The 22,820-nt window shown below is 35.9% G+C and overlaps 3 protein-coding genes across 4 annotated transcripts; 1 reads left to right on the top strand and 2 right to left on the bottom strand.

The window, feature by feature from the left end:
- The first annotated feature begins 56 nt into the window (after nucleotides 1–56).
- sparcl1 (SPARC-like 1) lies at nucleotides 57–22,398 on the top strand. Its single transcript, XM_026260578.1, has 12 exons — nucleotides 57–401; nucleotides 15,610–15,777; nucleotides 16,614–16,669; nucleotides 17,596–17,658; nucleotides 18,107–19,024; nucleotides 19,584–19,686; nucleotides 19,995–20,116; nucleotides 20,446–20,566; nucleotides 20,891–21,027; nucleotides 21,236–21,384; nucleotides 22,021–22,169; nucleotides 22,303–22,398. The coding sequence occupies exons 3-12, from the start codon at nucleotides 16,616–16,618 to the stop codon at nucleotides 22,329–22,331; spliced, it is 1,845 nt and encodes a 614-aa protein (XP_026116363.1). The 5' UTR covers nucleotides 57–401; nucleotides 15,610–15,777; nucleotides 16,614–16,615; the 3' UTR covers nucleotides 22,332–22,398.
- Nucleotides 4,737–9,251, bottom strand: tnip2 (TNFAIP3 interacting protein 2). The gene is made up of 6 exons (XM_026260579.1): nucleotides 8,505–9,251; nucleotides 7,743–8,036; nucleotides 7,552–7,650; nucleotides 7,085–7,363; nucleotides 6,845–6,961; nucleotides 4,737–5,802 (listed from the first exon to the last, which is right to left on the bottom strand). Exons 1-6 carry the CDS (start codon nucleotides 8,823–8,825, stop codon nucleotides 5,560–5,562), a joined length of 1,353 nt encoding a protein of 450 aa, XP_026116364.1. The 5' UTR covers nucleotides 8,826–9,251; the 3' UTR covers nucleotides 4,737–5,559.
- Nucleotides 9,791–13,270, bottom strand: scpp1 (secretory calcium-binding phosphoprotein 1). Of its 2 annotated transcripts, none has more exons than XM_026260581.1 (9): nucleotides 12,846–13,270; nucleotides 12,697–12,751; nucleotides 12,546–12,593; nucleotides 12,392–12,454; nucleotides 12,105–12,131; nucleotides 11,960–11,995; nucleotides 11,809–11,841; nucleotides 11,631–11,696; nucleotides 9,791–11,548 (listed from the first exon to the last, which is right to left on the bottom strand). In XM_026260581.1, exons 2-9 carry the CDS (start codon nucleotides 12,748–12,750, stop codon nucleotides 11,093–11,095), a joined length of 783 nt encoding a protein of 260 aa, XP_026116366.1. In that variant the 5' UTR covers nucleotide 12,751; nucleotides 12,846–13,270; the 3' UTR covers nucleotides 9,791–11,092. The 2 variants fall into 2 exon arrangements, with proteins under 2 accessions (XP_026116366.1, XP_026116365.1); XM_026260580.1 differs by having other exon boundaries at nucleotides 9,792–11,548; nucleotides 12,105–12,134; nucleotides 12,846–13,268.
- Nucleotides 22,399–22,820: the final 422 nt, after the last annotated feature.

The raw sequence follows: 22,820 nt of genomic DNA, 5'->3' as shown, positions 1-22,820 counted from the left end.
GGGAAATACAACACTGACTGCAGATCAACATGAAAGGAGCAACCTAACACCCCTAATTTGCATGACTTGGCACCTTGCAAACGGGTCCGTCCCCGTCGTTCTGGTAAGAACGGATGCATGTGAAACACCACAACCCTTTTCACTCGGTGTTTAAAGTTTTACACTGACTGCATCTGCTTACTTCAGCAATCATAACAGTGATAATAGTAATAATAGTTATGCAAACATTCTTGAAACTTTGCTCAAAATGTGAGGTGAAGTCAGGTTTATTTTGCTTGGTTTTCTTTCCTGTGACTTTATTACCAGGGTGTGGCAGGTACAAGTCAGGGAAAGCATTCTTTCCAATCCAAACAGTGAGCATCATTGGAAGCAGTATGCAGTATTATTGTTGCTGCTGAGAGGTAAGTGCAAGTTGACAGTAGAAACCTTAAAATAAAAGTATTTCAGATTTTATCAATTGACACTACTTATTTCAGGTAAGCGTGCCCTAATGAATGCATAATGAGATAAAGGTGATATTTCAGTTTATATTTTTAAATAATTTCAGCTTGTCAAGTTGATAAAAAAAAAAAAAAAAAAAAAAAAACAGGCCAAAACTACTTGTGATTTTAGCATAAAAACAAAAATAGACTTAATGTTCCTTTTGTTTCAGTGCGTATTTCTCCGGTTCACATTATTTATAAGGAAAAATAATATATATATATAATATAATATAATTTTAATTTTTTGCTTTCCTATCAATAATTTTGAGGTCTGCTTTCCCTGTCTGACTCCTCATCTTATTTTGGGAATTTAGGCAAGATATGGTTAATTTGAGCCAAACTTTGTTGGAATCATTTTTGCGACCCCTTTTTTTAAAAGACTGCCATAATCCTTATTAATAATATTAATAATAATAATATCAGTCATTTTTTAAATAAAAACTGTGTTTTCTTCTTGCCATTATTAGAGATGGGTCAGAAGTTAGATCTGTCTTTGTGTATAAGGTCATAGAATTTAGAGGTATGTACGTGATTTTGGCTTTCACTTCCAAATTGCAACAAAAAGTGAGATTACCTCATTCTTCAAAAAAGTTTTTAGAATCCTGTTTTAAAATAGGAGGGAGGGCATATTTTAATCTTTGAAACCACTTGACAGACTATTTCTAAACTTATGACTCCCACAGAAAGGGAACTTTTGTCACTATCCGTCATCATCAAACTTTGTTTTATGTAGGGCTTTTTTTTTTTCTTCCTTCCTGCTGTGGTGGAACGCCTACCTCCTTTTTAGCTTGTAACAAAGAAACCGTGTATAACAGGTTCGATGAACTATTACTTGTCTTGTTCAGGAAGAGATGATCTCCTTTCAATAATTGATAGAACATATTTAAGCATATTTTTACACTGCTGTGCGATTCTAAATGGCAAGCATAAAGTATCACAGTTTCCAGGAATATATCAAGCTACATGTGTCAAGTCATGTTAAACAGTGATGATAAAAAATATTTCTTGAGCAGCAAATCACCATGTTAGAATGATTTCTGAAGCATCATGTGACACTAATGATGCTGAAAATCTAGTTTTGCCATCACAGAAATAAATTACATTTTAAAATATATTAATATAGAAAACGGTTGTTTTAAACTGCAATGATATTTTACACTATTGCTGTTTTTATTGTACTTTTGATCAAACAAATGTGAAATGTAAAAAATATAAGCATTTTAAAACTAGTGGAAGACTAGTTTTTTGTTTCAACAAAACAAAAAATAAATCACTTAATTAGCTATATGTATTTATATAATTGAAAACTGACCACGTGTTTGCCTGGAAAATCGGAGAATGAACAATGGGAGATTTTGTGAATCTCCTGGTAGTGCTTTTGTAAGTCTGCCCAGTTTTAGTCACCCATGATGCAATGCTGGAGTTACTTCATTTATGTAAAATCTGTTTTACTAAGACATTTCTAGTTCGGGGCCAGATTCAATTTGTACTTTCAACATGAAGTTTGAAATAGTTGTTTGAGAATGAAGATGTATCGGTACATAAAAATAAATAAATAAATAATAATCAAATTAAAAAATAAAGAATCTGGTCTCCCATACTAAAAAAAGGGAAAAAAAAAAGTCTTTTGCATATGACATTTGGGTATTATCAGTAGAGTGCAAGATAAATTGACTTGGCATACACATCCACATTTGTAACTGTGGAATACGTGTGGAGCCTAGTCGTCTACAGTCAGTCTTCCAGAGCAGGACTTGGACAATAACAGGGTCGTAAAGAAAGTAAGAGCTGGGCTTATTAGAGAGAAATCAAAGATCGGAGATGAGATAGTGTAGTTTGTAATCACTGGTGAAGATCTTTTCATTGAGGATGGCCCAGAGCTGGGGAGAAACTCAAAAGAGGGAAAACCCCCATCGTTCCACATACTGGAATTGACAATGGTGTTCTGTCTAAGCGCTGATCGCTCTTATCAAAAAAAAAAAAAATAACACAACAGGCCATGATAACTCTTAACACAGGCGGTAACAACAACAATCTATGTTTAATAAGGTGCTGCTTTTCCAAATAAGCACTGAAGTTAGCCAATGCTTGGGAATACCCAGCTCTAAAAGATTAAAGGCCATATTTATCCGTTTTGGCATGGCATTTTATAAAAATTTTCCCTCTCTGAACAACGCGGCGGGTAAAGTCAAGGATAATAATGGGTAAACAAGATCCACCATGATAGGCTACCTCAGGTGTTTTTTTTTTGTTTGTTTAGTTTTTTTGTGGTGGTGGTGGTGTTGAATTTTTAAATATCATTTGTGGAGCTAATTGTGTAAGTGACATTTGGTTTTTCTGCGAATAGTTATACTGTAAAAGTCATGTGATCGTGTGACCTAATTATTTCCACTTTCTGAAGGTGGATTTTGGTGTGTGTGTGTGTGTGTGTGTGTGTGTGTGTGTGTGTGTGCTTTTCTGCAGTAGATGTGTGCGTCTCACAATATTGTAGGTGTGCATGAAGTTTGTATGTGGGGAATCCCTCCCAACCAACCTTTCACTTCTCCAAGGAAAAGTTTTTTTTTTTTAAAAGAACAAAACTACAGCGGGGCCCACACATCCATCACTTCAGCTTTTCGCATCTCCAGTTACGTTCTTCACAGCAAACACGATCTTCTCTATGACTTCAAAACAAATGACTCCTGCAGGTAGAAAAATGACACGCTACGGCCACGAGCATCTACCAAAGTGTGTGCTTGCGCTTGAGCGACGTCATTTCGAGAGTGGTGACTTGACTTAAGTAGAGAGCATGAAACTCCTGCCGGAGTTTTCCCTCCTACCCCCGTGGCAGCTAGATAGGGTCGTGCGTCTGAGCTCATCAAGGGTTTATTGACTCAGGGGACTGTGATCTCGTATGTAATCTGAATACGGGCCTGTACTTATGACCAGTTTCCCAGATACAGTATAACACAAACATTTCTAGGGAGATATTTAGGAACCAAATTATTCTTTGAGTTGACACTTCAATTCCCAGAATCACTCTTCAGAAATCACTTTAGTGATCCTTGTTTTATAAATGTTGTTAGCAACCACCTTGTTTAAGAGAGGTAAAAGAGAGAGGTATTTTTTGTCATAGAATAAATGTGAAAAAAAAAAAAATATATATATATATATATATATATATATATATATATATATATATATCATGCTTGTGTTATAACCCATTGACTTCAGACTGGTAGAACCAGAGATGCTAAAATGCTAACTCATTTGTAGCTTTTTGCCTACAAAAAATACATCCACCCTACAGCCCTCCATGAAATTAACTAAATTCATGACCTGATATCTCTCAAAACCTTTTCATAATGGCCTGGATAATGTGTTATTGGCCTTTATTTAAAAACTAAAGCAGCAATTTAGCTTTGTACATCATTTGTAAGCTATATAATGTTTAGCATGTAGTTTCAGTTACAGACACTAGCCTTGTTTGGTCACATAGCCTCCTCCCCTTTAAATAGCCAGTCCCGCTATATCCCTCTACCCGACAGTCGCCTGTTTCTCTTCTATTCACTTCCAGGCCTCGGGACAGCTGAGAATTTGCTGCAGTTATAGTCTGCCCATTCAGTTGTGCTTGGGAAGGGGCTTTCCACTACTTGTGCACACACTCACACACTTCCAAATCCCATTGGACTTGAGTGTAATGCTTTATGACACACTGTGCCTCATGATCTCGCCAGCATTATCACAACTCTCTCAGTGTCTGGTTTCCCATATCTTACTAAAAATTACCTTTGATGGTGGAAGCACTTACAGACACAAACAAGATTACACAGTTTCAAGAAGGGTCCTTAAGCAAATACTTTATTATAAAAATAAATCCTCCTATAGTTATCACGTTTCTCTGTCTTAGTTTGGCATCTCTGTGATATCTCCTTCTTGTCACTTGATATTTTTTTGCTGTTAGTGCCTTAAAACCCCCAGTAAAGTGTTCAGATGTGCAGCAATAGGAGGCCATTTTGTCATCGGCAACATCTGAGACGTGCTAATTTCAGGTCTCAATTTACCAGGATGTAGGGAACTTCCTTTCTTACTTAAAACTAGAATGTTTTCAACTGCAGAGGGGGATCGAATGGCAAGTACCTCACAGTCAAAAGGTGCCTTAAAACTCTGAGAATGTAATGACATTTAAAAATCGGAAACTAAAGTTTGATATATATATATATATATATATATATATATATATATATATATATATATATATATATATATATATATATATGAATCAGAAAGTCGATTATCAAAAGATTATTAATAGTGTGCGCTGTGCTGCTCTGTATATTCTGGTACAAATAATCATCTCTGATTGAAAATGTAAGCCCAAGGCTGATAATAACAATACACATACAATTAGACGAAAAATGAAATATAAAAATAGATCAATAATCTTTACAAATAGCACCATAACAAAAACAGCATGAATGATACTCGACAGTCTAATAATAAAGAAGCTTATGTATTAAATATAAAAGGTTATGTTCTTTTATCATCTGTATTTGGCAATAATTAAAATAGCAAAAAGTGCAAACCATCTGATAAAGAGAATACACATTGGTGAGGTATATGATACCAATTTTACGATCCATCTGAATTATACACAGATCTGCAATACAGTATTAAGCAAAAAAATTGATTGAAGCTCTTAGACAAAATGTACCATGCTGAAAACCATAATACCAAACAAGTGACAAAACCCAGTGACTTATAAACCACAAATGCTTGAGATTGAATAACTTTTCATAACCAAACCATCTGGGTTCAATGACAGCCATGTGAGTAAGCCTTTAAACTGGGAATGACCAACCCAAAGTCATATCTTGAGTCCTATGCCACAAGCGACCTTCTAAACATCAACCAAGCCCACAATCATAAAGCCAAGCCTAAACCCCCCAGAAAAAAAGCTCTGCCTTCGACTCCATCTTGTTTAAACGTGCCCCTGCCTTCATCAACACCCTGTCAAACATCCCATAGTCTGAAAGCTTGTAGTGATTCTGTCCTCAGTGCTTTCTGTGCCCTGTGAAAAGTCAGTGAGGTGAGAGACTCACAGCTTGGCACACTCGTCCCAGTGGTTTAGGTATTCGGTCGCGTGCTCGTCGTCATACGTGGTGAGACAGCGAGGGCACTGCAGTTCAGCGGCTCCCTGCGGTGCCGTGTTACTGATAGTCCTTTTTGAGCTTGTTTCTGGGGGACTGTTTCTCCGTGGTTCGGCAGTGTCCTTCTGTCGGTGGGGAACTTTTTTTAGGCCCATGTGAAGTCGCCGTGAGGATGAGGCATCTTGGACGCTCTGAGTGATGGAGAAATAATGCATGTTATTTAAAGTGAATTGGATTTTAAAGTCTCATGCTGGTCGGGTTGCACTGAAAACAAGTGGTGACTTGTTAAAAATCATAAATGCTCTGGTTTTAAGTCAAAAGTCTAATTTGATATAGCTGAATCTACCTAAATATATTAAATTATACCACCAAAACTACTTTTATGGGTTAAATCATGTAGAAATGCGGGTTGTCTCTTCTTCCAGTTTGATTAAGAAAGGGAGGGAAAAATCCAGCATTTAATCAAAATCTGTTTTGTAAGTATGTTATTGTGTCACAAATCATTCATGTATTTTTCTTTATTTCTTTCTTTCTTTTTTTTGACCCCATTATGTTGTAATCAAAATGTTGTCATGACAGATTTCTCTTTGGTGATATTTTCCAGACTTCTCGAATAATTTAGACCACTTAAACCCTGCCCATCCATGTTCAACTGCATGCTCAAATTAATTTTTCAATGCAACGCCCACATCTCAAAATCCAAAAAAAAAAAAAAAAACCTGTTGTACCCACCCTCGCTCTCTTTCTCCCTATATATATATATATATATATATATATATATATGTGTGTGTGTGTGTGTGTGTGTGTTTTTGTTAATCCACTGCTCTCAGATGTACATCAAGAAACTGAAGAAAAGATCTGTTGCTAATTCAGTTTCATTGTGACTTAAAACAATCCATAATATTTTATAACTATATATATAAAACCATGTAATATTATTTAATACTAATAATGTATTTTTTAATACTTTTTTCGTCTATCATGTTGGTTAATTTGTAGTAAATGACAATAATAAAATAATTTGTAATTGTTAAAAAAATTACGTAATATAATATATACTTTTTTTTTTTTTTTTTTTTTTTGGTAAATATTACGTTTTTGGGGAGTTCCACCACATGGCATTTTACAACCTAATCTAACCTTGCCATAAAAAAAAGCAAATTATCTTTTCAAGATTTTCATTCTTTAAATAAGGCTTTTATTTATTTATTATTATTTTTTTTTTAGACTTGCCTGTGTGCGTATTTGCAGTTGAAGTCGCCCAACTTCATCTTGAAGGTCCAGGATTTTACCCTGAGCCCTTTCTCTATCTGCCCGCTCTGATTTGAAGTCTTCAATATAGGCCAAAACCTACAGGAGAACAAAGTCTTTTAGTTTATGGGCAGCACGCCAAACAAAACTACTTCTCACCTTTGTTGTAACAAAAATACCATGACTTCCTGTTTAAGAGGAATTCAAAAGAATAATAAAGACCTGCTGCTCAAGCATCTGAATGCGCTCCTGGTCTCTTCTTTTACTGTCATCCCTCTCTCTGCCGAGTCTCTCGCACTCCATCATCTTGTCCTGCAGGAGGCCATTGAGCCGCGCAATCTCCTGCTGGAACAAAGCCACGCTGCCCGCCGCCGGAGTTTGGGTCAGGGTCGGACCTGCGGATGCCAGACCGTTTGACTCTTTCAACTTCTGACACAAACCCCTCACGTACTCCTCTCTACTGGAGTCATACTTCTGCCACTTTGAGTTTAAACTTTCCACCTGAGATGGAACAAAGGCATGTATTTATGATGTGAACAGACAAAAATGACACGACATTTTCCAAGAATATTTTACGTTGTTATGTCTTTCCATAAAAGGTAGTGAGTGACATTTTCTGCAAATGAAACTGGTAAAAACAAATGTCAGTGGGTGATGATCAAATAACAGTTCCATCATGTGAGCCTTACATATGCAACTCTCTTTTTAAGCTGGTCGTTCTCCTCTTCTAACTTGCTGATGATGACATTCAGATGGGGAACTTCAGGGGATTCTTTCGGCTGATGAAGCTACAAAAAGCAAAGTCAAATATAGTTATTGAATAAAGTGTTTTAAAGGTGGTCCAGATGTTGTAGAATGCTGATAGTTTCCCCGAACACACCTCATTTGCTTGAGTTCTCTGATCCGTCATGGCTGTCTTGCTCTTCTCTTTCTCCAGCCGTCCCAAAAGCTCCTGGCACACATGCACGGTGGCCCCAAGCTGTGCCCTCAACTGCTCGGCTTCTTCAGCTAGAGAGTTGCAAAGGACGGCCCTGGTGGCCTGTGTCCGATCGCTTTCGGCCAAGTTGGAGCGCAGTCGCTGGATCTCCCTTTCTTTCTCCTGGTCAGGCCTTTCCCTGATGGTCTCCAGCTCTTGGTCCTTCTCCTTCAACTTTTCTTGCAACCTCCGGATCTCCTGGAACATGCAAACAGTCAGAAGACTTTTTCAAGCCCATTTCCTGACAGGTGAACGGAACAAGAAATTCACTTGTCTCACCATATCTAATGCATAGATGCATAGATAGTATTCATGTGTTACTGAACAAATGTATAATCATAAACTGAAAAATACCACTTAAATGACTTCACTTAAATCAGGCTGGTACATTTTAAAAGGGTTTCGGGTACTTTTTTAAATTTGTAAGACTGGCAGACCATCAGTTAGGACCACCAAATCATTGTAGGCTGGAAAAAGCTCTTTTATCATTATTATTCTTATCTTATTTCTTTCTTGATTAAGGAATTCTAGGATTTTACTAAGGTGTTTACTTTACAGTGCTTTAGATGGCGAGATGTACAGGGAAAAATAATCAACTTGACATATTGTAGATGATTACATAGGAGAGCAGGAAGACAAATGAAAAAAAAAAGTGTTTTAACTTACTGTTTTACTGGTTTCCAATCTCTGGGCGGCGTCTGCCTCTGACTCCTTGAGGTTTTGCTTTAATTTGCAAATTTCCTTACACAAACTCTCGATGAGAGATTTCGACGGCCCTACAATATAGGGCTCCTCTCCCTCTATGACCACTGTTTTATCATACTTCCCCAGTCTTGCCTTCAAATCGGCAATTATTCCGTCTTTGGAGGTGACCAATTGATTTAAACGAGCAATTTCTTGTTGTGTTTCGTGGTAAAATGTGTTGAGTGTAGAGCAGCTGCGCAACTTCGCCCTCAGTGCGTCGTTCTCTCTCTTTATCTCATCCATTCTGAACAATCCGCTCGCGCGTTAAAACCAATACATAAAGTTCGATTTTCCCATATATTGCACAGGTTTGAGTGTCATAGGCTTACTACATGCGTCTGCTGTAGACCAAAGGCAGAAAGCTTCAGCCTGTGAGAGCCTCACTCAATTTCGAAATTATCTTATGAAGAGGGGATTTCCTTGCGGGGACTTCCCCATCTCAAATTGGGTATATTTTTTTCTCGTACTTCACATTAAACGTCAAAAAATAGTTCGGTTACAGCCCCCTTTTTGTCATCAAAAGAGTTAATGGTCGAGACGTGTGTGGTTTAATTTAGATTTTACACATTTTAGAGACAATTGCCGCGCTCCTCGGTTTGTTATCAGGTTTAGGAAGATCACAGTTCAGCTTGACGCCGCCTGCTGCGTGTGCACGAACATTGCGCGCGACCTGTATTTAGCAGCCTACGCGACGCGGTTAAGAGTAACGTTACGCTGTTTCTCTCATTATAACGTTCTAGTTTGTCGGGTCGCTCACGGACTGAGTAAAACGGGACTTCAACACATAAAGTCCCCTACGAAGAGTGCGTTGAAATTGGCTCTCTGGTAAAGGTGGCTTTCAGAAATACAGATTTTTAATGAAGTTACGAAGCTAAGGTATGAATCTGATGAAAGTAGGGGAAGTAAAACATTTTTTGACGTTTTTTTTTAAAGGGATAGTCCACCAACATATGAAGAATGTTTTTCTTTCCAAACTTTGCCTTCTTCCTTCTGCAGAACACAAAAGAAGATATTTGGAAGAATGTGCTGCCTACCAAACACTTTCAGTTCCCTTTGACTTCCATTGAATGTTTTGTCCTACAATGAAAGTAAATTGAACTGAAACAGCTTGGTTACCGACATTCTTAAAAATGTCAGGTTTGGAATGGGTGTAAATGATGAATCTTTTCTGTCCTTTTATTTAGCCTACAATTTATGAACATTTCTTGGCCTACGATGTAAACACACACACACACTCGGAGAGAGAGAGATTATACTATTTTAGCCTAAGTATTGCTTGGTCACCCCAAAACAATTTGACAATGATGTGGTGTGAAATGAGTGCTGCATTCATATTGAGATTATACAAAATTGTTTAATTTGATGGTAACGTATAATACATTGGCAGCTGAGCAGCTAACCGTAAACTCTGAGAAAAATAGCATCTGCCAATTTTATTTTGTCTTTTTAAACTGGGAAATCTGGCAAATTCTTACACACAATATATTGCAGTCTCTAAAATACCCATTATTTAAGTTTTTACCCCTTCATGTCCAAATGGATGATACCTGCCATTATCTTGGATCACACTTCAGTTGTCTAGACAATGAAAACCAGTGGTGCTTAGTCTGTTATCTGAAGACTGAACCATAAAACAGTCATTTTAATTATACAGCAATTAACAAACTTACAATGTCTAAACCCCCATTCTTAGAGTAAGGAATCTTTATCCCTCTGCCAAAAGCAGCACAGATGAAACGGTAGAAAGTCCCGCTCAGCATGTAATGTTTGTTTGAGTTCATGATGTTCTGCCTAAGGGAAACCCCACAAGTTTGCCACCATCTTGTGGTATTAAAACAGCAATGACATGCATTTGACAGATAGATATATAACTTGTGAATAAGTCAATCAAACACACACACAATAGTTGCAATATTCCAAAGTGCTCTTTCATATCTTGATGTTACACAACTCATTTATTGTTGAGGCATGCTTGTGCAAAGGTATGAAGTAAACCTGTAAAATTACAGGTAATGAAGTTGGTAATTACTCTTGGATTGCATTAGGGCAACCCTTTCATTTTAGGAATGTATGGTGTTTGCATATGCAACTTTTTAGCTTAAAGAATTCCTGGGAAATACAGGACTCATGCAATGCTTGACTTTTTCTTTACTTTATTTATTTGAAAAGGGTTAATACCAACAGTATAAATAAACAGCTACAAAATCTATATAAAAATACTGTCACAACTTCAGCTCCAGAGATATCCAGTGATAAAAAGCAAATATAAAAAAAAAAGAATAAAAATATCAAACTATGCCTACAATGTGTAATCTTAAATTAAAAACAGACTGTATAATACAGTATTATTAACATTTGTTTAATGCTTTATTTTAATATTATATAAATTTCCTTACACAACCTCCTTTAAATATTTTTCTTAATAGAACATTCCCATTTTGATATATTCCTGGGATTTCCACTTGTAAGATATCAGAGCATTGAGTCATAATAGTTGTCTTAAACTGCTGCTAGGGCTCAGTGACATCAGGCATTAGGATGCCATTAAAAGGGTCAGTTGCACCATCATCACCGATATCCAGAAAGTCTTCCTCACTGTCACATTCTTGTGTGTTAGCTCCTGGCTGGCACTCAGTTGAGCGACTTTCGCTGTCGGCTGCACTGTTTTTGGACTCAGTGCTTTCACTGCTACTGCTGCTGCTGCTGCTACTGCTGCTGCTGTTGCTGGTACTATACTCTGTACCATCAACAGTATAACGGTTTTCAGTGCTTTCACTTGTGTCTGCACTTTTATCCTCTTCCTTTTTGTTTAGAGCAACCATTTCCTGGCTTTCACTCGATTCACTGCTGTCACTTGTTTTTGGTGCATCACTGGTGGATTTGATGTCATTCTCTTCTGACTGGCTGGTCTCTTGCACAATGGCATTGTTGTTCTTATTGACCCATTTGAGGGTGTAGATCCAGCCCTGTATGAATGCATTATGATGGTCATTATTCCTGTGTAACCACACGTTTGTTGTACGATGCGTGAAATTGGATGTTCCTTACCCTACGAGTATTCTCTCTACTGCTTTGAGTGTTATCTGATGTCAGTGCGGTCTCACTTTTTCCAATCTAGATAAGCACAGATGACAGAACGTGGGAAAGTAAACAGGATATCAGTTTCTCTGCAGTCAATGCGCTTTAGAGCATGAGTTTCAGGTTGTATTAAGGCAAAGCAACTTACCAGACTTTCCACAGAATGGCTTTCACTAGAGATCTTGAAACAAAACAAAAAAAAATATATGTGTGTGTGTAAACAAACATGGTAAGACATTTGCAATAATATTGATCTGTTTAGTGATTTTTCTACATTTGTAAAAAAATAGTAGTTATACCGGTTCATTAGAGTCTGATTCAGATGATTCTGAGCTCTGTCAAGAAAAACCGAGAAAGTGAAGTGAGCCCATTTTCTTAACATCATCAAAATATATTGAAATATTTTCTCATTAGATTTGTTGACATAATAGTTTTGACACTTACATTGCTGTCGGAGACCGTTTCCATAGACTTCTGCAAATAAATAAATAAATAATGCATGTATGTTTTATTTGTAAATTATAAAAAAAGACTTAAAAATACTTAATACTGTACTATATATGAATTATATATATATATATATATATATATATATATATATATATATATATATATATATATATATATATATATATATATATATATATTTTTTTTTTTTTTTTTTTTTTTTTCTGGTAGAAATTTGACATGGATTATATATAATATGATGTGGAATTTGACTGGAAGCACACCTCATCTGAAGCTTCTGAGGTATTACTCTGGTCGGAGGATTCAGATATTGAAGAGCTTTCCGACTGTGGAATATAACAGATTAAAGGACATTACCTAAAACATTTTTTAAAAATTAACACAAAGTTTCTTTAAAATATACTGAGCGTCACTTACAGAGTTGGATGCATGCTGAATCATCTCCATAGCCATTTTATGCAAGATCTGTGTGATAATGCAAAAAAAAAAAAAAAAAAAAAACTTGTCACTCTTCGAAATGTATGGCAAGACAAAGGGACATGAAAAGTTTATTCACAGTAGCACTCACTGGATTAGCAGAGGCTGCTCCAAGCAGACAGAGAATCAGTATGACAGGTTTCATTCTGGAATATAAAATCCGAAGAATAAACATCCATAAATAATTTATTGTTTTAACATTTCTTGAAACATTTCTGCTTAAAAATAAGAAAATCTTACCTTTCTCTTCTAGTAGTCCGAATGCAAAGTCCAAGAAAGCAGAAGAGTAAATGAACGAGAGTACTTTCCAGAGAGTGTTTATAGCTAAAGCTAAAGACTGAATTTAATGGTATGTCTAGAGAAAGTGCTATTTAACAGGCTGACTCTCCATTAAGGTAACAGCATCACTTCCTGCTCGCCAACACTCAGATTACTGTGGGGGCACAATAACTGGAGCTAGAATATACAAGAAAATGAGAGTGCCACAGTAAGAATGTTTACATAATGCAATGACACACACTACAAAACTTCCTCTCCTGTACGTGTCTATTTTAAGATGCTAAACTATAGGGTGTGTGGCCTCTAAATACTGAGTAAGAGTACTGTCTAATCCCACACTGGGACAGGAAGTCCATAATGAGAGCATTCCAAAACGGGCCTTTTTTTATTATGTTCCATAGACAATCACTGTATATACCTTACTTAAATTCTATGTGTTTATTATGGATACAAAATGCTGAAAATCACAAATGGCTTATTTCTTTTATGATAGCTTGCTTATAACCTATAAATATTCCTATATAAACTTGTCCCTGCACTGTTTTTTTTTTTTTTTTGGTCACCACTTCCTGGAGCTCCATATATGGAGTGCTACTTTTTTTTCCTTTTGAGTCTGTGTGTGTTGGTGAAGAGTGGAATATTTCCATTTTACAATCATTCCTCACAATCATACTCCTAATCATTGCAGTGTACCCGAAAACCACATGTAGCAGCGCACCAAGATATTTACTGATAATAGCTTTGAGGAAATGTAAAACAATGCATAGTGGTTCTCTAATGAATATTCATCTCTTGCAATTTGAGTGGAATTTGCTTGCTGTTATAATTAGATTTCTTGATAAAAGGTGGATATCGACAAGGTGGCTGTGAGACAGATGAGTTTTAAAGAGTCTAATATTCAAGAGCTCGAAATAAAGAAATAATATTATTATCATCATTGATATAGTAATAGTAGTAGTAATTGTTATTATTGTATTATATTCTAATATTTAAAAGCTCAAAATAAAGAAACAGACACATATTTTATTACTAGTAGTGACAGTAGTTATTATTATTATTATTCAAATATTCTAGAGCTCTAATATTCAAGCGCTCAAAATAAAGAAATAGAAATAATAATAATAATAATAATAATAATAACAACATTAAATAGTAGTTAATGTTGATATTGCTAATGTAAAAAATCCCAAGGTGTTTTCTAAGGTACAGTGTTGTTCTCCTATCTTTTAAATGTTTTAAGATGTTTATTTGTTGCAAATTCTAAAGATATACACTTTAGATAAGATTTGTGAAGGCTGTGTTTATTTGATCCAAAAAAGAAAAAAAAATCTTATTTTTTGATTTTAACATAACATTTTCTATTTTAATATACTTTAAATTGTCATTCATTCCTGTGATCGAAGCTAAATTTTCAGCATCATTTCTACAATCTTCAGAGTCACATGATCCTTCAGAAATCATTCTATTATGCTATTTATTATCAGTGTTGGAAACAGTTGCTTCATTTTTTTTGGAACCTGTGATACTTTTTTTCAGGATACTTTTATGAATACACACACACACACACACACACACACACACAGAGATATATTTAAACAGCATTTGTTCAAAATGGAAATCTTGATATACAATATACACTACCATTCAAAAGTCAGTATATTGTTTTTTTTTTTTTTTTTTTTTTTTTTTTTTTTTTTTTTTTTTTTTTTTTTGGAATGTTATGAATACTTTTATTCAGCACAAATGTGTTAAATCGATAAAATGCCCTAGTAAAGACTCATTATCAAATATTGTAATTTAATTAAAGGCTGTTTTTAATTTTTTTTTTTTTTTTTTTTTTTTTTTTACTTTTTAAAGAATATAGAAAAAAATATATCTCAGTTTCCCCCCAAAAAATTAAAATAAATAAATAATAATAATAATAATAAATTAAAATTTTAAGTATATTAAAACAGAAAATCAATAATATAAATGTAAATAATATATCACAATGTTAAAGTTTTTTCACCTGTATTTTTGATCAAATAAATAAAGCCTTGATGAGCCCAAGAAGCTCCACTTAAAAAAAAAAAAAAAAAAACGTAATGATCCCAGACTTTTGAATCGCAGCGTGTGTGTGTGTGTGTGTGTGTGTGTGTGTGTGTATGTATGTGTATATATATATATATATATATATATATATATATATATATATATATATATATATATATATATATATATATATATATATATATATATATATGAGAGAGAGAGAGAGTCTTAGAGTTTAAAGTTTTATTTAAATAAACCCAAACAAATTGATATTCTGATACTAAAATAGGTGCACAGTTAATAAAATACTCTGGTGGCCGCCAGTTTGGCAAATATTTTAGAAGGTCTGCAAAAGCACTGGGCGCCATCTACAGGTGGCATTTAATATCCTTTTTAGCTTTGAATGTCAAAATTCCCTGACACTGGGCCACTCGTATAGCTTCAAGATCTGAAAATCTGCCAATCACCAGAAAATAAATCACCTCTTTGTTTTCCACATACTGTAAATTAATTAAAGTTCATTTATTTATTTTAAAACCTAACTAGTTTGTTAAATAATTTGAATCTAAATATGCTAATACAGTGGAAACATTAGATAGATTTGTAATGTTTGAGTAAGGTTAAATTGTAACGGTGTGCTTTGGAGTGACTCTCTATTGCTCTGTTCTTCTCCCCATGCACCCCCCCACCGAAGCTTCCGTTAGTTGTGTCTCTGTGAATGTCCGGGTGCAGATGAAGGGCATCTGATGTACAGTGCTGAAGGGGAGGCAGAAAGGAGTTAGAGGTGCTTTGACTGACTGCCTCTCGCTGACTCTCGGTGACTCGAAATTCCTCCCCTTTTATCAGCGACATCGCAGCCCAGGTAAGTCCCAAAATTCAATTTATAGTGATAATAGTTAATAATTAAGATAAAATGAAAGAAAAGATAATGCAAAAAAAAAAAAAAAAAAATGCATATCATGTTGGCGTATTAATAGCAATGTATATTTTCATTTATTTGCAGTTTTTAATTGCTGGAGATTCTTCTAGCACAAGTTGAATTTGTTTATTCTATGTTTGTTTTCTGAAAGTACAAAGTTTTATATGATAAATCCTCAGGAATTAAAATATGCACTGTGAAATATAAGTCATTGTTATAAATTTACTGCATTTTTAAAACAAAAAAAGATTTTTAAAACAAAAAATTTAATAACGAACGATTCTATATCATCTTTTGGCATGCAGTATCTTCATGCCATTGCACCCCAGTCATTGTCCACATTAACATGGCCAGTAATAGGCACATTGTCTCTGTGCAGGAAGCAAAAAGCTTGTGTACTTAGTCGACTCTTTTTCCAGTCTAGTAGCTTCTGATGTTTGCTTTGCCCCTCCGGACTTTGAATGTGACTTTTGAGTGGGGCTCATCTCCTGGGCCCTGTTACCACGACAACTGAGGCGGCTGATTTATGCTGGGGTGTCATGGCAGGACTACGTCCAGCATACAGATGGAGAAACTCTGAACCCTGTGTGAGAACGGCCCAGAGGGCAGAACAGCCGAATTCTTAGATAGAAAGAATAGAGAATGGGGACATCATGTCACTTTTTTTTATTTTTTTTTTAAGAAAAACTTTTTTCCAGTTTTTTAGGAAGTTTTAAAATAGGACACAAGACTCTGCTGACATCCATACAAATCATTATTGATTCTGTCTTTTAATCTAGAGATGAAGAAAGACCTGTTTCTCTTCTGCCTGTTGGTCTCAGCACTGGCTACCTATGTAAGTCAAATCTACAAATATTCTGCAATATTTCTATAAGCCCACAGTCATTTTCAAAGGTCAAAGAACCAAATGGAATCAGACACCACCCAAAAGAAGTTTCCAAGAACATATTTGAAAGAACAACATTCAAAACGCACGCAATGAGGAATATGCACGCTGCGAATTTGAGACGAGGAGCTTTTAGAGAGTCAATCAAATGTTATCAAGTGTGCAGATAAATCAGCAGGAGCCTGTAAGCTGTAATGAAATCTGTTGTAATATATGATCCAGGCCAACAGAGAGGGTTTGACACAGCTAATCACAAACACGGCTATATATTATCCCATTGCCTTACTCTTGGGATCGGAATGGGAGTAGACTAACTCTTAAATGGAGTTCTGCTGGGCGGTAAATCAATCCCACAGTCCACAGTGGATGATGAAAGGATAATTGTGTAGATTTAAAATGACAAAATGCCTCGCTTAAATCATAAGACCGAGGCATGTTTTTCAGTTCAGCTTGGAGAATGTAATGCAAATGGACTCTCAACACCGGTTACTTATCAGGACATAGAAGGACAATACTTCACTGGCAAAATATTAGCATTTCTCCAGGAAATGACAACAGAGTGGTTAGCCATACATAATCTCAAATAATTGAGTTGGAAGGATTACATAAACAGCAATGTAATTTCTTGTTGGTATGAATTTATATGAGTCGTGCAGCTGAAACAAGATTGTTTCTGGGTAAATACAGTTTGTTCTGTAATTAAAGCAGTGAACATGGTGTGGAATAACGTGTGCATGTGTGCCATATCTGCGCAAAGTCTATGCTGAAAAAAATGTCAGCGCTGTAGTAAACTGTCCTTATTGCTAGCTGGTGAAATATCTTTCTATCATCTGACCGTCTGTCATCAACCTATCTATATATCATCTTTTTTTCAGGTACAAAGTAAACCTCATGGGAAAAATCAGCATGTCAAACACAACCCAACTCCAAAAGAGCAGGTAATCCTTAAAAAGATTACATTTACTCGTAGACCTCTGAAAAAAAAAAAAAAAATAAATAAAAAAATTACGTATACTTTTATACTTTATGTATAAATTATATACAATTATACATTTTACATGGAAAAAAAATATTATTATTATGTTATACAGCGAATATTAAAAAGATTGTTCAGAAACTTTGATTCATTCAAAAACAAGCAACTGACATCTATATGAGAGAGTCATTGAATTATTCACTCAATTGATTTGTTAAAGAACTCTAATTCAATCAAAATATTTCTTTTCTTTTTTATATATATATAAATTAATACAGGATATAAACTTTACTTTAATTGTCAGTCAGTTATATGTTGCTTAAATGTAGGCTTTTGAAAAACAAAACAAAAAATGATTCATAAAATAATAATAATAATAATTATTATTTTCCTTTTTTCCTTTTTTGAAGCAAAAGCCAGTGAAGCTTCATGACAGAAACGATGCCGTTCTGCCCACATTTCTGCCTTTTGAGTCCAGCACACAGGACCCAGAGGATGAGGACAAGAGTGAGGAGAATGAGAGCCGTGTGGAGATGAAGCAAGCAGGGGCAGAAGAGCTTGAAGTTTCAGAGGAAGGTGAGAAGAATACACCTCTGCTCCTGAGTGAGGAGGCACTGTCTCAGCTCCTACAGGTCCCTGAGGAGGAGGATGAAGATGAGGATCGTTCAAAAAAAGACAAAGAACTGAAGGAGATGGCGGAGGAGGAGGGAAAGAAAGATGGACAATCTACGATGAATGAAGATGGAACTGAAAAAAGAGAAGGTGAGAACAAGGTAGAGGATGCAAATGAGACCGACAGCAGTACAGAGTCAGAGATACCAGTTGATTTGGACTATACAGCTGACCGTGATGCTTCAGAGCCACTACCCACCAAGCTGGAGGAGGTCAAAGAGACGAAGGAAACAGCTGAAGATGTGATTCCCACAGTCACAGTGGACTATGATTCTCAGCAATCCAACACTGACTCTGAGGACATTGCAGAAGAACAGGACGTGCCAGCAGAACAAACCCAAGATGAGCCTTTACAAGACTCCGAGAATGACAATGAACAAGAGAAGAGCGATCAACAGGATGAGAAGCACAGCACTGAATCTGAGGATGCTAGTCTGTCTAGTGGCAAGAAGACAAAGCAGAAGAATAAAGGCAGCAGCCATGGGAAGAGCAAACCCAAGAAGCAGCGAAGCAACCAGCAGCTGGAGAAGATGCAGAGTGACCAAGCCAGTGCAGTGGAAGCAACTGAAGAACATAATCATAGGAAAGACCCAGAACAACTGGAGGAGCCCACTGAAAATACAGAGCCTAAAACCAGAAAGAAGAATGGGAAATGGGTACAAAATGCATCACACATACATTGTTATCTTGAAGGAGATGAGAATTTTCTAGATGAACACACAACCAGACTCTAAGCTTTTCACAATACATGCTAGTACAGTATATAGCCTACGCATGTGCTTTTAGTAGATTAATACTTTAAATGAATTTTAAATTGATTATTAGTACTTAGTTCAAGAAGTAGAGGCTAAATTCACTAACCACCACAAACAGTTTAACTACTTGCTTATAACACCATATGTAGGCTATTTACACACAGTGCAAACTATATTATTGCTCTTTTTTATGCTAATTGTGGCTCAAAACAAAAGTCAGCAATTCTGAAGTAAAATGATTATGAAACAAAACCCGAAACCTAACCGTTAGTGTGAGCAAAAGCAAATAAATGAGAAGAATCTCATTTAAGTTTATTCTTAGTAGTTAATAGATACTTGGATCATGGATCGTTTAAGCAGGTGCGCTAGTTTAAAGTATTTGAATTAGGGCCCATATTTTTAGTATATACCCTGCAAAGTCTTTGAAATGTTGAAATGTGTTGGTTGTGCCTCTTTGCAGTCTCGCTTGGTCGGGATGAATCCTGTACAGATCAGGGCCGCTATGGAGCTTTACCCTGACATTCGACCCACCCATCGGCCCAGCGGACAAGGGTTGCCAGATGGTGATTGTTGTTTCAACATTGTCTACATAGCCCCGATTTCTTATTAGGAATCTGCTGAGCAGAGTTTTTCTTTAACATAGACCGTTAAACCGCCCTGGCTTAAGAAGTCAATGAGAGCCTTAGCCCCTGCTTTACACTCTATCCAAACCAATAGAGGCAAAGGAATGCTGGCATTTTTTTTTACCGAGTTGTTATATATAACCTTTATTAGATGTCTCTGTGAGAGCCTTTTAAAGCAGCAGTGGATGCTTAATTTGAGGATACAGTATTTGACAAGATATTTACACATTCTGTCTTTTTTTATCCAGACCCCTGCGAGAACTTTCGCTGTAAAAGAGGAAAGACTTGCAAAGTGAATGATGAGAACAAACCAGTCTGTGTGTGTCAGGAGCCGTCAGAATGTCCTCCCAGTGAAAATGATTTTGAGCATGTACGTATAAGTAATATGTTTAAATTGCATTCAGCTGATTATAGTAAAACTGCTTTAACTTCCAAACGTACACTCTCAGAAAAAAAGGTTACAAAAGCTAGAAAGTACATACCCGTTTACCCCTAAATTGTACATAATAGTACCTCAAAGTTGCATATTGGTACCTTTTGAAAGGGAACTGCCCCAGTGACAGTTTTGTACCTTTTGAGAGTGAATAGTTACAAATTACAGATTAAACATATAGTTAACAGATACTGATTGAAAAAACTAAGTATAATAATACCATTTGCTAGTAATATGCTGTTGTCATTGGGACATTTTCATTGTAGGTATGCGGAACTGACAATACGACGTATGACACATCCTGTCAGCTTTTTGCCACCAAGTGTGTCCTTGAGGGGACCAAAACAGGCCACAGACTTCACCTGGATTACACTGGATCCTGCAAATGTAAGAAACACTGATATGCTCATTTTAATTGTTAGCACAAGAGAGGCCAAATTTGGTGAAAGTTTTGGTGTAAATATAGATGCGAAGATTTACTGGTATGTAGAGTATCTGGAGATTTCTTAACAATGTCTCAGAAACTGCTCTCAGATTTACCCAGATGGATTCTTCAATAACAATTCAGACACTTCTAAATAAATTCAATATTACCTCTTCAATTAAATGACATATTTCATAGTTCCATACTTTTTATGTATATCTAAAATGCTTTAATTTTTCTCTGTTTTTATTTCTCCTAATGTTTCTTTTGCATGTTTTGTCTGGTAGTCATTCCTCCATGTCCAGAGTCGGAGCTGGTGCAGTTCCCTCTGCGTATGCGAGATTGGCTGAAGAACGTGCTTTTGCAGTTATATGAGCATGAATCCATGTCTCCTGGCTTTCTCACAGCTAAACAAAGTATCAGGGTACGTCTATCAAAGATACGGGACAGATCGGGACAGTTTTTCATATAGATATCACATGTCTCCCAAAGAGGCAATTAGAATGTTTAAAACAATAAACGGGAGACAAATTCTATTCAGATCTGCAACTTTTGACAGTAAAATACACAATGCTGATGTACTACTTTAAAAAATAGCCCTTGAATGAATCGACGAATGCTCTGCTTAACAGGTTCAGAAGATCTATGAGAGCGAGAGACGTCTTCATGCAGACGATCACCCCGTTGAGATTCTTCAGCAGGACTTTGAGAAGAACTACATCATGTACATCTATCCAGTGCACTGGCAGTTTGCACAGATGGACCAGCATCCTTCAGACAAGTGAGGGCTGTGTGTTTGAACAAACTCCTGCTTGCAATATTCTTTAGTTTATCAGAAAGGAGAAAAATCCCAAATATCTCTGTAAATGAAGTCAGATGTCCTTCTAATGTTTGTCTTCCAGCCAAAAGACTGATAAAAATATCTCTGATCCCTGATTCCTGAAATGTGCTTAAAGCTGCCCAATTAGACGAGAACATGCGATTTTGGGAAATTCTCTGCAGCTTAGAGCTCTACAGTATGTGCATACTGTATGATTGGTCACGAAAGGGCAATTCGTGGGCAAGACGTCTGAGGCAGAAACTATTCTAACTCTGACTTACTCATACAGGAGGTTCAGTAATATTTTTAGCCGGCGTGAGGATGTGGTTGAGGGACATTTCCAGAAAAAGACACTTGGTGCCAATATCCTCCACAACGTCAGTGGTCAGACAGAGGCTTTAAAGCTGCAGTGTGGGGGAAATCCGCCTACGAACGATTTACTTATAAATACTCTAGATTTATTTATAAAGAATCTAATGTTGGTCTTTCAAATGAAGTGGATGTGAAATATGCTCATAAGATTTTCTTCCTTATGTTAATTCATTTTTAAACAAATTTCGTGTGTGTGTGTGTGTTTCCGACGTTGTGCCGTTGCAGGTTTCTTTCTCACTCTGAGCTGGCTCCACTGCGCGTTCCCCTAGTTCCAATGGAGCATTGCACCTCAGTCTTTTTCCAAAAGTGTGATGCTGACAAGGACAAATTGGTCTCATTCAAAGAGTGGTGCAGCTGCTTTGGCATTAAGGAAGGTAAGACTATTTTGAAGGCCAGCTCATAGTGATTTTAATTTATTATTCATTCACTTTAAATGAATTATTTATGCACGTTTTTAAATAAATCAAAAACTTTAAAAACAAACCTTTTCTTCATGTTTCCCTACAGAGGATATGGATGACAATCTGCTGTTCTGAGCAAGAGCAAATGCCTAAACGAGTATCTCTCAGCTAATAGAAGCAAAGGTTGTCTTTTTTTAATTAACTATGACAGGTATAACATTAGAGGTCTGTTCAGTAAAATGGTACTGTTTTGTATGTGTAGATCTTGATGGACAAGTATGTCTAAAAACCTTTTTTGATGTGTAGCATATGTGTGTAGCATATTGGATAAAAAAAAAAAAAAAAAAAAAAATCTAATGAACTATAGTTACCAATTTAGTTGAAAAATGAACAACAAAAAAATGTAGATTCAGTTGCATTGTATGCATTCCAGGGGAAAGGTTTACATAGTGGATGTAAACTAAATAAAATACATTTTATAAAGATGTTGAAAATGTTTTCAGATTATGAAAAAAGGCATTCTTATGTGCTTGTTGTCATATAATTAGCCAACGTATTTATTACAAATTATATTAATGACTTGAATGAAGTAGGAATTTATTCTTATTATTATTATTAAATCCA

The sequence above is a fragment of the Carassius auratus genome, unplaced genomic scaffold (assembly GCF_003368295.1).
Source record: "Carassius auratus strain Wakin unplaced genomic scaffold, ASM336829v1 scaf_tig00215565, whole genome shotgun sequence".
Classification (NCBI taxonomy): domain Eukaryota; kingdom Metazoa; phylum Chordata; class Actinopteri; order Cypriniformes; family Cyprinidae; genus Carassius; species Carassius auratus.
The sequence above is the reverse complement of the archived record's forward strand: the minus strand, read 5'-3'. Positions and strand labels throughout refer to the sequence as shown.

Coding starts and splice junctions, on each gene's coding strand:
- tnip2 (XM_026260579.1), bottom strand. CDS start 8,825: ATGGATGAGATAAAGAGAGAGAACGACGCACTGAGGGCGAAGTTGCGC. Junction 8,037..8,504: donor GATTGGAAACCAGTAAAACA/GTAAGTTAAAAC, acceptor TGCATGTTCCAG/GAGATCCGGAGGTTGCAAGA. Junction 7,364..7,551: donor TTAAAAAGAGAGTTGCATAT/GTAAGGCTCACA, acceptor GTTCCATCTCAG/GTGGAAAGTTTAAACTCAAA.
- scpp1 (XM_026260580.1), bottom strand. CDS start 12,750: ATGAAACCTGTCATACTGATTCTCTGTCTGCTTGGAGCAGCCTCTGCT. Junction 12,594..12,696: donor GAGCAGCCTCTGCTAATCCA/GTGAGTGCTACT, acceptor ATTATCACACAG/ATCTTGCATAAAATGGCTAT. Junction 11,842..11,959: donor AATCAGACTCTAATGAACCG/GTATAACTACTA, acceptor TTTTGTTTCAAG/ATCTCTAGTGAAAGCCATTC.
- sparcl1 (XM_026260578.1), top strand. CDS start 16,616: ATGAAGAAAGACCTGTTTCTCTTCTGCCTGTTGGTCTCAGCACTGGCT. Junction 19,687..19,994: donor CGGACAAGGGTTGCCAGATG/GTGATTGTTGTT, acceptor TTTTTTATCCAG/ACCCCTGCGAGAACTTTCGC. Junction 21,028..21,235: donor CAGCTAAACAAAGTATCAGG/GTACGTCTATCA, acceptor TCTGCTTAACAG/GTTCAGAAGATCTATGAGAG.